This window comes from Fusarium verticillioides, chromosome 5 (assembly GCF_000149555.1).
Source record: "Fusarium verticillioides 7600 chromosome 5, whole genome shotgun sequence".
Classification (NCBI taxonomy): domain Eukaryota; kingdom Fungi; phylum Ascomycota; class Sordariomycetes; order Hypocreales; family Nectriaceae; genus Fusarium; species Fusarium verticillioides.
In genome coordinates, this window is record NC_031679.1 from 1,816,337 (window position 1) to 1,833,881 (window position 17,545).

Below are 17,545 nucleotides of genomic sequence, written 5' to 3' on the forward strand. Positions count from 1 at the left end.
ATCCAATGTTTCTAGGTACTACTGGTACCTAAGGTAACCTAGGTAGAGGTGAGCATTGATGGAAGCTTGAATGGACTCCACCCAATCGGTAGGTACTTAGGTACCTTCCTAGGCACCCAAGGCACCTCACCTGCCCTGCTCTGCTCTGCATGTACCCCTCCAAGAACTTGGACCCCGCCAAAACTTTGGAGAAGGAAGCTTCCCAGTCCATTCACCTCTCATCACCTCGCGGTAACTGGCATGAGCTTTTGTTTATGCCTACCTTATCCACCTACCTACCTGCTTGAGTATTTCTCTTGACTTAGGCTAACCCATACCTCAAAATTTTCATTTCCATATATTTTCAAAGCCTTTCGGCGCTGGCTCGTGCAGGTTAAAGGAACGTCGTGATCTTGCCGGGCAGTTTGTTATCTAGCGCCTGCTACAGGGCCTCGAGAACTTTACCACCGCCTGCCCCCCACCGTATCGACTTCTCTCTCCTTCCACCTTGCGATCGCCGAAACGATTTTCACAGCATAACAATACATCCGCCATGGCTGATCTTGCGAGCCGAATTACAAAGCCCGATGAGGCTGCCACGGAGCCTCCAGCCGAAAGTGCTCCCGCCTCTACTGGCGAACTTGGCCAAGCCGACGGCAACATCGAGGACCTCGGGGGCTCTGGTCTCCATGAGCCTGAATGGGATGTCGAGGTCTCCCTTAGCGAGCTACAGAACAATGAAGCTACCCCCTTCCACTCTGCCACCACCTGGCAGGATCTCGGCCTGTAGGTGGCGATCATCTCATTCTGGGAGAAACATAACTGACATTTCTATTTCAGCCGTGAGGATATTCTGAAGGGTCTCCTCAGCCTTAACTTTCTGAAGCCCTCCAAAGTACAAGGCAGATCTCTTCCGCTGATGCTTAGCGATCCACCGCGAAACATGTTGGCGCAGTCTCAGTCTGGCACTGGCAAAACCGCTGCCTTTGTGACCGCGATATTGTCGCGAGTTGACTTCAGCAAACCTGACCAGCCCCAAGCTCTTGCTCTTGCACCTAGCCGAGAACTGGCGCGACAAATTGAAGGAGTTATCAACGCCATAGGTCGCTTTATCGAGAATAAGAAGGTTGCTGCTGCGATCCCTGGCGCCCTCCCTCGCGGAGAACCCGTCAGAGCTAGTGTCATTGTCGGTACTCCAGGTACAGTGATGGATATCATTCGACGCAGACAGTTGGATGTCTCTCAGCTCCGCGTCCTTGTCCTTGATGAGGCCGACAACATGCTGGATCAGCAAGGACTCGGGGACCAGTGCCTTAGGGTCAAGAAGTAAGTCCCCACCGAGTTGGAGTTTACCGACAAAACGCTGAAACTTGATAGCATGCTCCCCAAGGACATTCAGGTCCTTCTTTTTTCGGCCACCTTCCCCGAGAATGTCATGAAATATGCCAGCAAGTTCGCGCCTAACGCTCATAGTCTTAAGTTGCAGCGTAGTGAGCTCACAGTCAAGGGCATTTCTCAAATGTTCATCGACTGCCCAGATGACAACACCAAGTACGATATTCTCTGTAAGCTTTATGGGTTGATGACCATCGGCCAGTCAGTCATCTTCGTCAAGGTAAGTAGTACTGGGTATCGTTGGATCTCTAGTCTAACTCTCCACAGACACGAGAAAGCGCCAACGAGATTCAGAGGCGGATGGTAGCAGATGGTCACAAGGTCTCTGCACTCCATGCCGCATTTGATGGATTCGAGCGAGATGATCTTTTGTCCAAATTTCGCCAGGGCGAGAACAAGGTTCTCATTACCACCAACGTTTTGGCTCGTGGTATCGATGTTTCCAGTGTATCCATGGTTATCAACTATGACATTCCCATGAAGGGAAGAGGCGACACTGAACCAGATGCCGAGACTTATCTGCACCGTATCGGCCGAACCGGTCGATTTGGCCGTGTCGGGGTCAGCATCAGCTTCGTTTACGATAAGAAAAGTTTCGATGCCTTGAGCAAGATTGCCGAGCAGTATGGTATTGACTTGGTCAAGCTCGATACCGAGGATTGGGATGAGGCGGAGGAACGAGTGAAGGAAGTCATCAAGAAGAACAGAGCTCAAGCTTCGTATGCCCCTAGTGCGACTGAGCCCAAGGCTACCGAGGGTGCCTAGAACTTGCCCGCGTACGGAGTTCATCCTGGATTCCAGAATGGTTTCGGGAATAACGGACCACGCTTTAACGGTATGGCCTATGGCGGCATGAACCAGAATGGGATGGTCTACGACCGCATGAGGTTTTGAGGCTATAGTAGCCACAGTACATTGATTTGATTCAGCGGGAGGTGCTATGGAGCGACCTATCGCTGTCGCCAGCCAGCGGTTTCTGACCTTTTCGAAATGCGACAGAGTTAAGATGGGCTGTGGGATATTGAGAATGCAATTAGGTGGAAAAGCTAACTACTCTATGTCTGTCTTATGCGAGATGGAGATACCAATAAAAGAAAAAGGCTGTCATCAAATCACTGTCCACTGGGTGTTCCTTGCACAGTCGTCGATACTTGTCCACCATGTCCAATGGTGCAACACTATGATGATTTTTCTCTGTTGCTCTCGTTCTCTCTCTCTCTCTCTCTCTCTCTCACACACACACACACACACACAACGTGTTTCACGAGGCGAGTTTGGCCTGTTCAGGCAGTGTCGCATCTCGCTACTTGAGTACTAGATACTGACGTAGGTTTGAAAGAAACAGTATTAAGTACAATGGAGATGGAGTAGAGCCATTGTAGGTCTTGTTTCTCACGAAATATATGTTAATACTAATTAAAACTAAGATGGTGAAGTTCTGCCGTGAAAGGGACCCAGTCTCGTTCACATGTTAGTTATATATATTTCTCCCCAACTTTCACTTACTATTAATTCTTGGCGGCCTAGCAGCCAAGAGTTTTCACGATCCAGCCTCTCCATTTACGCCAGCCTTACTCACCGCCCTCCTTACTCCCCAAAACGCCCATGACGCTACCGCCAGGAACGGATCTTGTTTGTGTTACAAAGCAAAACTGGCTGGCTGACTACTTGTGACGGAAGTTGTGGAGGCTGTAAACGAAATCAGAGGCGCAGCGTTGATTGATCAATACGGACGGGACGCAAGAACAAGAGTTCCGTGTTGCGAAGTGGACCTCTTTATTTGAGACAACAGGTAATAAGGGCGTGGACAAATTGATAATGTTGTTGTCTCTACTCCGTACACCTCAAGTCCAGCTCACGCGACGCCCACAACATCGACGGCAACGTTGCTCAACGATCACAACGGTATAATGGCGGAGGGGGTGGATGTCATGATGCTATCAGGCTCGAGCAGCCTGAAGCTGAGGAGCCAGTCAGAAAAAGGTGTGAGATGAGTTGGGCGCCATCTCATTGAGAGATATGCGTTGTAACCAGGTCGTTTCTGGAAATGCTGAGTATTGACAATGATTGACATGAATTGCCCCCACCGAGGGGAAATGGCCTACATCTGAGGCCCGAGGGCTTCCGATATCGAGATGCATAATGGGTCTGCCAGAAGCAGCTTCAGAAGCGAGCCACGTTGCACATCTGAAGCAACTAAACCGCTCAGTTGCAGCCATCCACCATCGATCGACCTGCCGAGTCATCCAAGGTTTTGAGATGTTGTCCTCCTTCCGAGAGGTCTTGGAGAGGAGGCCCGTACCGGGATCCGCCTGCTAGGAGCGGCGTTTGGCGTGGGGATGGCGGGTCCGGATAACCTTCGATATTGAAGCCGGTCCAGACGTATCCGTATTTGCAGTTGGCTGGGGACGACAACGGGCTTTGAAGGCTCTGATATCCGCCATGCTACCAGGCAAGTTGAGCAGTGTTGCACAAAGCTGGCCTGCTAGTTAGTTATTGGCCGATTGCTATCTTACCTGCCTGGCACGCATCGCATCATGATTGTCTGTCACTCGTGCCGCTTGGCTCAAGGTTGCTTGATTGTCATGCTGGCAGCGGCCCGTCCATGCAGGTCCGTACTGATTCTGCTATCCGAGCCTTGGTGCAGCACCTTATGATTGGGCCGCGACAGGCCTCATCGACACTTGGCCAGGTAGGTAGGTCAAATCAATGCATCATTGCTCTGTTCAACCTCGTCGAGTGCTCTGATGGCCCGCCCCGTTAGGCTCGCCTTAGTTACTGCACCGATACATATAGTACCTACCTGCGTCCGTACGCCCATGGAACCCAACCTACCTACCCAACCGCCCCAGCGACGTGGCGCCAGCCAGCGCTGGCTCTGCATGGGCCAATTGCGCATGGGCACGATGCAGCACTCGCTGTAATCCTTGGGATTTTGGGTGCCTGTGGCCCATCGCAAGCAGGGGACTGGGCAATCAAACTGGGCTTTGTCAGGCCTGCATGCTTTTTTCTCTAGCAGTCCTGTCCTGAGGGAAATGGACCCATCCATCGTTCGCCTCAAGAATAGTTACCTCTCGTGAATGACCTCTCCGGACCTCCCACCCGTTCGCCCGTTATGATCCGAGGCTTGCATTTCGCAAATCAAAGTTACTGAGCTCACAACCCTTCTGTTTTCTGGTGCCATCCAATAGACGTTATCCGCCATACTTGTTTTTTTTTCTGTTGCTGAGCTGTCGCGCCCTGCAGTGCGCCGCATGATACCCCCCCGACCCATACTTCCTAGGTACTAAGGTAGGTAGGAGGCTTAACAACTTCAGGGCCTCGAGAAATCTAATACTTGGTGGCATTACTGCAGCTACCCGATCGCCTGACTGGCGTGCTGCAAGAAGCAAGATAATAGAGTTGCTCCCCGGATTTTTGTCATTGAGATCTTTTCGTAATGTCAGGTGCGGACAAGGTAGAGAAAGTATGAGTTACAGCTACGGCTACAACTATTACCCTGGTAGTAGGACACAAATTGATTGGGGGCATGTACAGTTCTCCGATTTCTCAAATGTCCAATTCTCCAGACCCGAATTTTCAGATGCGGAGGATGATCCTGGAAAGGATGAATATGAAGGTGAGCTGGGCTTATTGCCATTCGTTTCCTTTCCTTGACCCTTCTGTACTAAATCACCTACAGGCGGATACACACAACAATCACTAATGAGAGTGCCTACAGCACCTACACCATCACAGCCACTTTCAAAGAAAGACAGGAAGAAGTTGAAAAGGCAAGAAGAGAAGGCCGCTGCAGTTGCAGAAGCTGCCTTTGTGCCACCTCCAGCACCAGACCCTCCAGCAGCTCCAGCGCCAGCAGATGATGAATCCCCAGCAGCCGCAACGTCCAGCAAGAAGAAGAAGAGCAAGAAGAGCAAGAAGAAGGAAAAGGAGTCAAAGTCTCTTCCAGTTCCTCCTCCTGTGCCAGCTCCCCCACCTCCAACTGCCGAGGAGAGCAAGGAGGCGGGGAAGGTAGAGGAGGAAGCAAAGGAGGAGACTGAAGCACCTGGATTGACTGGAACACAGGACACGGCCAATAACAAAGACTCACCAACTGCGGAAGAAGAAGAAGTTGTCGAGACAGAGACAACAGCAGAAGATATGGCGTCAAAGAAGGAGGAGTCACCCAGGGAACAAACATCCCCTGAGGAGGTTCCCCCTTCCAATGAAACATCAGCTGCTGAGGCTGAAGAGACGCCCGTCAAAGAAGAAGCCCCTGCTCAAGAAGGCGCACTCAAAGAAGAGGGAGAGGCGCCCCAACCAGAAGGCCCCGCCGACGATATATCAAATGATGAACCGGCAAGCGAAGAAGGCATCTCGGGTGAGAAGTCCGCAGTCGATATCCCCGAGTCAAAAGACCTTTCGATTGAGACACCAAAGGATGATGCCCCAATGGCAGGCGAAGCATTAATCAAAGAACATGAACCTGCGCCAAAGGAAGCTCCCGAAGAGCCCACACTAGCGGAGAAGGCTACAGAAGACTCTCCTGTAACGGATCCCTCCAAGAAAGAGTTTCTGGTGACTGAGGAAACGCCCTCCACAGAGGGAGTACCTGGAACAGAGGAGGCTCCTCCCGGTGAAGAGTCTCCAGCTAAGGACCAAACCTCAGTTGAGCCAGAAAAATCCGGGGCGCCAGAGAAGGATGGCGATGGTGATGACAAGCCTACAGCTGCTACCGAAACAAAGTCTCTGAACAAGAGTCAGAAGAAGAAGAAGAAGGAGAAAGAAAAGAAGGAGAGAGAGGAGAAGAAGAAGGCAGCTGCGAAAGCCGAAAAATCTCATCATCACAAGTCCAAGCACTCACATTCATCGAAAGATGCGAACAATGCCAAGGACGATACGCCTGACTCACCAAAAGCCATAGGGGACGATGAAGAAGGGAAGAGAAGTAGGACAGTTGATCCGGCCGAGAAGAACAAGGACGCTGAACTTGGAGTTGATCCCAACATTGCTGATGAGACCCCTTCCTCCCTAGAAGAGGTGACGATGGTTCAAGGAGCGAATTCTGGAGAGGAGCCTGAGCCTTCCGAGGATGCGAAGACTGCAGGAGAGGTTGCTCCAGCAGAAGAAGTGAAGCCTAAAGGTGAAGCTTCTGCGGAGGATTCGAACCCTACAGAAGAAACACAAGTCAGTGAGCCAACGCCAATAGAAGAAACCTCGACAGCAGAAGCGAAGTCTGCAGAAGAGGCTTCCCCCGCAGAGGAAGTAAAGCCTCCAGACGAAGCTTCGGTGGAAGATCCACAACCAACAGAAGAAACCTCAACAGAAAAAGTCAAGTCTACAGAAGAAGTTACCTCAACGGAGGAAGCAAAGCCTACCGATGGTGCCCCAGTGGAAGACCCAAAAACGACAGAGGAAATCTCAACAGAAGAAGCCAAGCCTGCGGACCAAGCTTATGTGGAAGATCTAAAGCCTAAAGAGGAAACTTCAACAGAAGAGGTGAAGGCTATAGACGAAGTCAAGTCTGCAGAGGAAGAAGCAAATCCTGTAGTCGAAGGTTTAGCCGAAGAACCAAAGCTCACGGAAGAGATCCAAGTAGAAGAAGCGAATCCTGAGCAGAACTCAAAGCACACAGATGAGAGCCCGGCAGAAGAAAAAGTTGCGGAATCCGAAATAGAACCTGGACCTGCAGAAGACACATCCTCCTCTTCCGAAGATCTGGCACCTGCTAAAGAACCCACAACTGAAGGAGACTCAAAGCCTGAAGCAAAGCCAACTAGCGAAATTCCAGCAGAAGACCAATGCTTACAACCTGAGGTTGAGCCTCAGCCTGCAAACGAGATATCGTCTTCACTTCCTCTTCCGCCCTCAGATTCTGAGCTGAAGCGCACAGGGGAAGCTTCAGCCGAAGAGGAGAGACCAAACCCAGACTCTACTCCTGCGCTGCCCACGGAAGAGGCTGCCCCTGAAGCTGCCAACGCTGACGAGGGTAGTAAGACTGCAGAAGCAGCTGAGACTTCTGGGGCAATAAGCGATTCTAGCGACCATAACGCCACAGACGGGAATGAAGGTACCACTCCCGTAGCAGCTTTGGAATCCGATGCTTCTGCTGGAGATGAAACTGCAGCCGCTGCAACCAAACCGACCGCCGAATCAGAAGACTATCTAGGAGACACAAGTCCTGTAGATGCAGGAGTCGATGCTGTAGCGGAAGAAACCCCAGCTGAAGATCCAGTAACCGAAAGGGGGAGCGAGGCTGTTGCGGACGAGAAGGGCGAATCTATTCCCGAGAAAACACTATCGCCGGAGGACGCTGGAGATAACAAGGAGCCTCTCAAGTCAGAGGAAACAGCACCTGGCGATAAGGAAGGCACAGATGCAACAACAGCTATTGGTGTCGATGATAAGCCTGTTGAAACGGAAGATCCAACTATTCCTGTCGATACGGAGGAATCCCCTGGCGGTAATGAATCGTCCCCTGAGACGGAATTTGCCTCGCCGAATGACAAGGAAACTTCAGTACCAGAAGACAAGCCTTGTGAAGAGGACCAGGCGACTGATGCCAAGCCATCTGAAACACTTGGGCTTGAAGCAGAAATCACTCAGGATGAACCGCCCAAGGAGGAAATATCCAAAGAAGGGGCCTCCGAGGCAACAAAGCCGACAGAAGATGCCACCGCTATTGAAGACACAACTGCCACGACCGCAAACAAGAAGAAGAAGGGCGGGAAAAGTGGCGTCGCAACACCCCAGCCTGAACCCGAGCCTGATGTTGAGTCTGCTGCTGCCAAAGATGAATCCGTCGAAGCAGAAGTCGGATCTTTGAATGAGGCTGCGACTGAGGAGGATGTAAAGCCTGAGTCGTCTGCAGAGCCTGGGTTCGACGTTGTTACTGAGCCCGAAACTGTCAGCAAAGCTGAAGTTGAATCTCCCACCGAATCTCACGAAGTTGCTCCCGAGACCGAGACTGAACCTGAAGCCTCTCCAGAAGACTCGGTACCCGCTGAGCTTATCCCTGCCGATGATCCAGAGGCAAATCATGAAACTATCGAGACAGAAGGCAGCGGTGAAACCGAGATTGTGAAGCCGGCGGATTCTGGAGAGGAAACGGCCAATAAGACTGAGGCAACTGTCGTTGCAACCACAAGTGGCGCTACCCCGGAAACCACAACGGAGCCTACAGTAAAGAGTGAGGAGGCTATCGACACGACCGAAAAGACAGGAAGTGATGTAGAAACCGGCTCTATGAGCTCGCAGGATGCTGAAGATGCCTCTACAAAGGAGGAGCCGCAAAAAGTCGAACTTGGTGCTGAGCCCACAAAAGACGCACCTGCAGACGATTCAAGCAATAAAGAACTCGATGCTTCGGACACAGAGAGCAGGAATGGTGGAAAGACCGAGAACAATTTGATTGATGATGAATCGAAGCTTGAAACCGTCCCTGTTACCGAAACCACCCCAGCCGAAGCTTCTCAAGACAAAAACCCCGACAAACCTGAGAGCGGTGAGCCTGCTGCTGCTGATCTCACGACGGAACAAGCTGAAGTGATACCAGAAAGCGGAAGCTCCAGTGATGATATCCCGGATAGGCAATTGGACCCAGCTGAGTCCAGGGATAGCGAGATTGGGGAGACCCAGGAAGAGTCATCGAAGCCACGGGAAGAGGGGCACGAACAACCCGAAGCTACTACAGAAGATCCAGGAGAGGCTGCTGAACCTGCATCAACTGTCGGTCCTGATACGAATGCTGCAGTAAAGGACGCTGAGCCTAAAGATGCAGTTACGGAGGTGAAAGGCGACAGCTCGGCGGAAAAAAGCGAGCCTGAAGATGCGTCTAAGGAAGCAGAAAGCAGTGCTAATCTTCCCGAAGTGACAACGCAGCCACCTGAGGATGCGAAAAGTGACTTGGTGGCCGAACCTGTTGTGCAGGAACCAGCGCCGGTCGAGATGGATAAGCCAGTGGTGACCGAAGGAGAAGCCATTGAACCCCTAGTCACGGAACCGGAGGATGAATCTCCTGTTCTAGACATCTCTACCAAGGAAGCCGGTGAATCGGACACTCCCACTGGTGATGCGACTGAACCACTGCCAGCAGAGAAACCAACAGATGATGTTGAAAAGGAATCGCCCGATATAGTCGCTGAGAAGGCGCCAAAGACAGCGGATGAAACGATTGAAGTGCCTGAGGTCAATGTAGAAATTCTAGGAGAAAAGTCAGAAGAGCTGAACCCCCACGAGGGAGATACTTCTGAGCCTGCTGCAGATAGAGATCCCGAATTAGAGACGCCAAACGACACCGACGCCAAGGGAGACCCCGAAGAAAACCATAAGGATTCAAGCGCTCCTAGCGTATCCAATTTTGATGAGGCGAAGGCTACAGTCAACATTGAGAATGACGAAACCCAGAGCCTTGAGGTAGAGGCTACTCCAAAGGAAGACGTCAACGAAGTCACACAAGAGATATCATCAAGTGACACCGAAGCTACTAAAGAGGCAGAGGGCATCAGCGAAAGTACGCCCAACGAAAACGACACCGAGACTCGAGAACCAGCACTCCCAGCAGAAGACGACACGGCATCAGTCGACAACACCTCGACCTCCAAGGAAGAGCCACCAGTAGCTGAGAACCACGTTACTGAAGAGAGGACCGACCTGACTGAAGAGATATCAAGTACAAACGAGAAGGTAGAGAATGAATCAACACTCTCCGTCGGCAACCTAGACCAAGATGAATCTGCTTCGAATGACAAAGAACAGGATGCGCCACAACCTTCACAACCTGCAGCTGATGATACCAGTGTCTCCGAGAAAGATCCCGAGGAGATCAAAATCACAGATGGTGAGACAGGAACAACCGATGATACTGTGCCAAATCGACTAGAAGGAGAAGACAGGGCCTCTGAAGAAACACCAGCTGCAGGAGCACTTGCAAACGGCCACGGAACGGAGGAGGCCTCTGAAGCTTCTGACAAGAAGGAAGCGGAAACAGAGACAGGGCCTGAGGCGCTTGAGCCGGCCGGAGTGGAGAGCAACGCAACGGTTGAGGGACAACATCCTGAGGAGGCATCCGAAGCTGTTGTTGGCCCTGACGAAAAGGACAAGTCCTCAGATACTGCAACCGATCTACTGAATGAAGCACCTGATGATAGACCTGCAGAATCAGCGACGGAAACATTTACTCAAACCTCTGAAGAGGAAACACGAGCAAGCGCTACGGAGGCTGAAGACGGAACCAAGGAGGAAACCAACCCTGCTGGAGAGACGTCAGCTGTAGATACCCTCACAGCTGACGACAAACCAGTGGAGGCTTCGGAAGCGATCGAGAACGGAACTTCAGACGACAAGGCAGAAGAAAAAGCTGACCCCTCCGATACCAAGTTGGCTGCGGAAGTATCTACTGGTGACGAACCTAAGGAAGAAGAGCCCACTACGGAGACGCCAGCGGAGGAGCCTATTGCCGTTGATGAATCTCAAGAAACCGAGCCAGTTATAGAATCCTCTTCCCAGGAGAGTAAGGCAGAGGCGGAAGCGAGGGCGGAGGGTGAGATCAAGCCGGCCGAGGAGCAAGCAGTACCTGAAGATCAAACGGCCGAGGAGGCACCGGCAGCTCATGACGAGCCAGAGAAAGGCTCTGAAACCGCTGACAGCAAACCAGAGGAAGAGGCCACACCTGTCGAGGACAAGCAACTTGAAGACCCCACAGCCTCTGAAGAAAAGCCTGACCAAGATGGCAAAACAGCAGAAGAACATCCCGCAGCCGCAGCCGTGGCTGAAGACGACCCCAAACAGGCAACACCTGCAGATGCGCAGGAAGATACCAACCAGATTACCGACAGTGGAACTGTCGAAGAGCCTCCCAAGCCAGAGGATGCAGCTGCACCGGAGGAGACATCGGCCCAAGAACAAATATCTGCAGCAGCCGGGGATGACGTTCCAAGTGATGGCAAGCCAGCTGACGATTCCAAGGTCTCTCAGGACGAGACGAAACCGGAAACACAAGAGCCTCTTGCACCGGAGGAGGAAGCCAGGCCTGCTGAAGAAGTGACCCCGGAAATCGAAGGTGTCACGACCAAATTACCAAATGAGCCCACTGATGAGCCTCCTGCCGAAGCACAAAAGAAGGACGGCCAGCCAGGCAAGGACACAGACGAGGTAGAGGCCAAGGCCAAGGAAGACGAAGAAAGCAAAGACACCCTTGGGCCAATTCCAAGTAACAAGAGACAGGCTAAAAAAGGTGAGGAACATGGTTTATTACACGATACCCCTATTGATTTTGCACAACACTTGGGAGATTTCACAGAGTTGAATGAAGAAGGGGGCAATGGCGTTTTGGAGTTTGATTCAGACGATACCCAGCACCATCAAGGGATTCCGCACAGCGAGGAAAATACAGCACTCAAAACAACCACTCACCACCCGAGCCAGCTACCAGTAGCTGCAGCACCGGGCGACCACAATGACCAAACTCTTGCAGAAACCACAATGCCAGGGCCACAAGAGCCTAGCTCGGGCGAAAAAAGGAGCAATGCAGCAGCGGAAGATAACTCCGCACCCCTAGAACCGAAGGCCCCGATTCTAGATGATGTCCAAGAGAAGTCAATCTCAGGACAAGGGCATGCGCCTCAGCCAGGTCTGACGGCTCTGTCTACGACTATTGATCTGAACGCTACCGATGATACCGGTCTGGCCGCGAGTCCCCTAGCCACGGAAGCCCATGACAGCACTAAAATCTCCGCACAACATGCTCCACACGAACAGGACCTTGCAAGCCAATCACAGAGCGCCGTTCAGGGATTTGCTACTGAAGGACCTGTAAATATCAGCCCCCAAGACCCAATTTCGATTGCCGAGCCCCAGCCTCAGCAGCCTGGGACTGAGAGTGAGACGCATGTCGAAGAACCACGCTCAAAGCCAGCCCAGGACGCTCACGATGAAAATGAGAAATCCAGGAGAATGGAACCAGAACTGCCATCCATAGTTGCTCGCAGCACACCTTCATCCCCGGCAGCTTCGGTAATCTCCGATGAGGATTCAGAAACTCCTGTGCCCTCACACACCGCCGTCGATGAACCTCTCGATGCTCATGAACCTGCCTGCCGCGTCGAAGCAGAAACCGATAAATCATCTTCGGGGCTGCTACAACCAATACTCAAGCCAGAACCATCTTCTAAAGAGCCCAAAATTCTGGAAACTGACTTTGACAACGTGTTGCAAACGTCACGAGACTTGACCCAAGACACGGCTATGCCGCGTGCAGAGCCAGAAGTAGAAGAGGAAGGAGAATCAGACATTTCAGAGGCTGAATCGGTGGGCAACGATGCTTCGAATTTGGAGGGCCAAATTCAAGAACTTGCTACTCCAAGTCACTTCCGAGAATTAGAGCCATCAGAGGTAGCCAAGCCCACTAAAGCTCAAGAGAATGCCATAATCTTGGGCGATGCCACACCGCCCAGCAAACGCGGCCTGACGGAAGAAACAACCATTGGAGAGCTTGTAGATTCTGATTCTATCTCACGCACCAGTTCACCAGATGAAGTTATTGGTTTCAAGTCTGGACCTGGAGATCGGTCATCTGCTTCAACGGACGTTCAACCTGTTAATGTTTCTCAGAAAGCCATAGCTTCAGACGAAGATTCAGATGATGAAGTCAGTAGCGTCGACCAACGGAGTGTTGCTTCCAGGCCCAAATCAATCGACCAGGCAATCTCGCTAGAGGGCCACCATGATCGACAAGCTCAGGCAGAGCCGGTTTCTCTCAGGCTAGATGAGCCGGCTGCTACTTTGCACTCGGAATCTATCAAATTGGAAGATGCTGCCAAAGAGATGAGTGATCTTGATGACTCCGGTTCCGAGGATGAGTCAGAGGGTGATGATTCTGAAGCCAGCCTTAAATCGGAACCCCAGTCAGCAACTGGTATTAGTTTGCCGGCTGAATCTGTTCGGGAACTGAACGAGTCTGCCATTGAAAGGCAGCCAATCCCACCAGTCTTGGTTTCATCCAATCCCATCAGGGAGGGTATCTCTGATTCTGACGAAAATGATTCCGAACCAGAGCACGACTCACCGAGCTTGAGAGCCCAAGATGATCCCATAGAGGACCTACATATGGGAGCCCATGCGCTTGCTCTTGGTGATAATGACGAGGGCGTGGACACGAATGATGATGGCGACGAGTCTGATGTAGACCAAACTCATATCGTCCATAAAGCCAACTCGCCAGAACTGGAACCAAGCTCCGTGTTGCAAACCACTGGTGCTCGACGTGGCTCGCCTTTTAATGATGAGGAACCATCCGAGCCGCTTGAGCCTACAGATCCAAACCTTGCAGTCATTGATGAGCAGCCCAAACCCAAACCAGATCGCGCAATAGACCATGCTGAGGAGCCGGACCTTTTTGGTTCTACTTCATCACTGTCGATGGCTACAGATATTCAAAGAAGAGTGGTTTCTTCTGGTCGGCACAACTCTCCACGTCATGGTCTTCCACCCCCGGAATCTGAGACCGCCATTCCAGAGCTAGCTATTACTGCCCAGAGAGAGGCATCGTCTGAAGCCAAATCATCTGTCAATCTCACTAGGTCCTCTTCACCTGGGTCTACCGATGAGGAGCAGCTCGATAGCACCGCACTCCCGCATAGACCGCTTGAACACTCTGATGCCGACAGCGAATCTGAGACAGATGGGGCAGAGAGCGAAGCCAAAACTGAACCACCGTCCTTACCGCAGACAGTACCCAGAAAAGACGATTCCCATTTTGCTACTGGTGATGAACCGAAACACGGCGGAATATCTACTGCTGTTGTATCTGCTGTCCAGCCAAACCACGACTATCTTGACTCGGAGAACACGTTAGAGCCTCCTGATACAGCCCCAAATAGTGAGCTACAGGATAAGCACGAATTCTTGGGAAAAGTGTTGGATGTCGAGCTGCCAGCCGCTTCTGACGATCGACTTCAAATCGAAAGTAGATCTGTCACCAGTTCCACAGATGACGAAGTAAATCAAAAGGCGACTGCGACAGCTGCCACTGATGATGAGAGTGACGGTGACCTACCTGCCTCGAGAGAACTTTCCCCCATTGATATCGACAGAATCTCTGCACCGCACCAGCCTGAGGCAGTGGAACAGCCAGCGTTCGAAGCAGAAACAAGTCAGGACAAAAATGCTAGAATGCCGCCTCATGAGGCCGGAACTATCGGGATTCGAAGCACCACTCCTGAAACCCCTGAATGGCCTGACAATAAGCCCGAAGGCGGTCGACCAGTGCACGGTAATGAGTTTCAGGGGCGGCCGGCTCTCAGTTATGCAACTTCATTAGGGGCAAGGACGGGAGTTAAAGATGAATTCAGGGCTTTGAGCGAGAGAAGTCAAGACGAAGAGCGAAATCATGACCATAGCATATTCGCTGGCCTTCGGGACCAACACTTGCCATCAGCCGAGGGCCCCAATCAAGGCTTGTCTGACCACATGTTGCACGAAGTCAAGACTCCTGATACGGATGATACTCAAGGTTCTGAGCCAAAGCCCGTGCAAGCCGCCGAGGTGAAGCCTCTCGAACTCGTCCGACCCGAACAAATGGCTGTCAAGGTTGTTGATATCCCTTCGCGTGATAAAGGCAAAGCAGTTGTTACTATACCAGAGAGTCCAAAGAGGTCTAGCTCTACTTCACGATCGGCGCGTCTGTCTCGCGCGGAGCCGCCTCGGACATTCCTGACACAACAGCAGCGGCCACGAAGATCGCTTAGGGTTCGTCCCGTGACAGAAGTCTACACTAAGGATCCCATCTTCATCCCTGCCGCGAGCCGCCCAGTAGACACCAAGCCTGTTCAGCGGCCTCAGCCTCCTCGTGCTGAAAGCGAACCGGCCAAGGTGCTAGTTCGCCCGCCGCTAGCGCACCAATCCTTGGAGTTGCACGGTGATCCTTCAACGATGGCGGTGCGGAGTGAAAAGGCCCCCGGATCTCGTTCTTTCCAGGCCGAGGGCGAGTCGTCCACGGGCCATGTGAGGCACGATCTGAGGCATCCCACAGTCACAATTGAAGAGGGGCTCCGAAATGCTGCATATCGAGCTGCCCCCTCAGCTGGCTCTGCTGTTGAGGCTGATGCCCAGAGATCGCCGAGTCCTAGCATCGTGATTCCAGATGCAGATATGATTGATCTACAGCGAGCCCGTACCTTGAGGCGTACACGAAAGACATCAATTCGACGTGCTGAGGATACGCTGGCTGCTGCAGTGGTCATATATGCTACTGCAGAGGCCCTCAGTCCTCCCGGCAGCCCTTCGCCTTTCATTTACCAGAGAAACGGAGGATTTCCTAACCTGGAACGTCAGATGGATGCAGAGCCCAATGATTACAATTTTTCAGCTGTTTCTCCTTCTTTGAGGAGCTTTGATGATGAGATCGAAGAACTTCACAAGTCTAATGCTGACTTGTTTGCAGACGATAGGAGCAGAGAATCTGACTTGTCGCGAAGCGATAGAGACAGAGACAGAGATAGACATCGTAGGCGCCGACATTCTCATCACTCGAATCGCTCCGGCGGAAGTCGTGGTGAGGAGGACAGAGAGCGCAGATATCGTGGCGACGACGAGGGGCGAGCTCATCGACCTCGAGAGGAAGACGAGGGCCGCCACCGCCGACTGTCTCACCGCGAAGGCGAGTCTCGATATCGACGCCATCGTGAAGAAGATGAAGCGCAAGCTCGCGACTCACGTGGTGAGGCTGACGCCAGACCCAGGAGCTCTCGCGGTCCCGAAGAGCCAAGAAGCAGAGGTTATCGCCGAGACGAGGACTCGCGGCCACGTGAATCTCGGAGGGCCGAAGAACCAGCTTCACGTACCCAACCCCAGGAGGATGAGGGCCGAGAGCGCAGACGACGATCATCTGGTACTCATCCTTATCGACGCCATCGATCCGACACGGTCGAATCGGGCCCTCCTGGCACCCCACCCAGAACACCGCGACGAGACAGCGGCTTTTCTGCCGACAATAGTTCTGGAAGCTCTGGCCGCAAACGTCGAACCCCTGAGGAACAGGCTGCCCACGACAAACGCAAAGCAGAAAGGGCAGAACGGCGAGCGCGAGAGGAAGATAGCACAAGGCGTGGACCCTCAGGATATCGAGAGGAAAAGGAGAGCAAGGGTAAAGAGCCTGTTAGTGAACAAGAACCAGAACCAGAGCCTCAGCTTCAGCCACAGCCTGAGCCCGAGCCGGATCGACGACATCGCCGCTCGCGTCGGCATAGCCATTCCGAGAGACCTCGATATGAAGAGCCCAGGGAGCGTCCTCGAGAGGAACCTATCCCGCCCGCTCCCGTGCCTGAAAAGAAGTTCTTTGCCGTCAAGAACTCGGAGGGTGTCCTAGGCAGTACCACACCGCCACGTGAGGAGCCTGTGATCGCCGAACCTGTCAGGGAACGAACGAGGGAGGCCCCGCTGGAGGACTCACCTAAACGGCCCTCGACACGTCATAGACGCACTCGCCCTTCCACCGATGAGCCACGTCCTCGGTCCTCGCGCCGCCCTCGTGAGGAGCCTGCCCCTGAGCCAACTCGAGACAAGGACAGGGAACGGGAGAGAAACAGGGAGAAGAGCAAGACGAGAGATAGGGACAGGGATCGAGAACAGGAGGCTCGACCTGTCAAACACGTCCGGATGGATACAGAGGACTCTCGACGCAAAGCACGCCACGAAGAACGACGTAGAGCGCAAATGAGGGAGGAAGATAAAAAGCCATCAGGCATCAAAGGTGCGTTCAAGAAGCTGTTTAGCAAGTCTTGAACTGCCAAGGACGAGGGAAGGGACAGATTGTCTTCATTTCAGTTTTTGTAGTGCGATGATATGCTTTACGTATATATGTGACGACAAGGGAGGCTTTTGAGTTTGTTGACATGACGATATGATTTCTCTGGAAGCACGACAGACATGTTTTCTCACGCCATAATTGCCATATAGATTGACGACAATTTATGATTCGTTTTACTTGAGAAAAAGATATGTGCTCGTCATTGAAGTGCTATTTCTGCTGCCTCTTTTCAAATGGCTTTACGGAATTGAAGGGGCCTCGGCTGCAACACGGCCGTGTGGACTTGTTGTGGCCATTCTGTGGCTGTATTGGCAACGCACGTGGCGGAAATATTGGTATTGTATTTGTTTAACAAACGTTTGAGTGGTGCGACTATACGCCTCACCA

General features: G+C 52.3%; 2 protein-coding genes across 2 annotated transcripts; both read left to right on the forward strand.

Moving 5' to 3' along the window:
• The first annotated feature begins 157 nt into the window (after positions 1–157).
• Positions 158–2,604, forward strand: FVEG_02809 (ATP-dependent RNA helicase DBP5). Its single transcript, XM_018890304.1, has 4 exons — positions 158–765; positions 820–1,305; positions 1,357–1,594; positions 1,642–2,604. The coding sequence occupies exons 1-4, from the start codon at positions 533–535 to the stop codon at positions 2,137–2,139; spliced, it is 1,455 nt and encodes a 484-aa protein (XP_018746596.1). The 5' UTR covers positions 158–532; the 3' UTR covers positions 2,140–2,604.
• A 2,209-nt stretch (positions 2,605–4,813) lies between these two features.
• On the forward strand, positions 4,814–17,133 carry FVEG_15132 (hypothetical protein; the record flags this gene model as incomplete). Its single annotated transcript, XM_018904240.1, has 3 exons — positions 4,814–4,840; positions 4,912–4,993; positions 5,057–17,133. 3 exons carry the CDS (start codon positions 4,814–4,816, stop codon positions 17,131–17,133), a joined length of 12,186 nt encoding a protein of 4,061 aa, XP_018746595.1.
• Between the last annotated feature and the right edge of the window lie 412 nt (positions 17,134–17,545).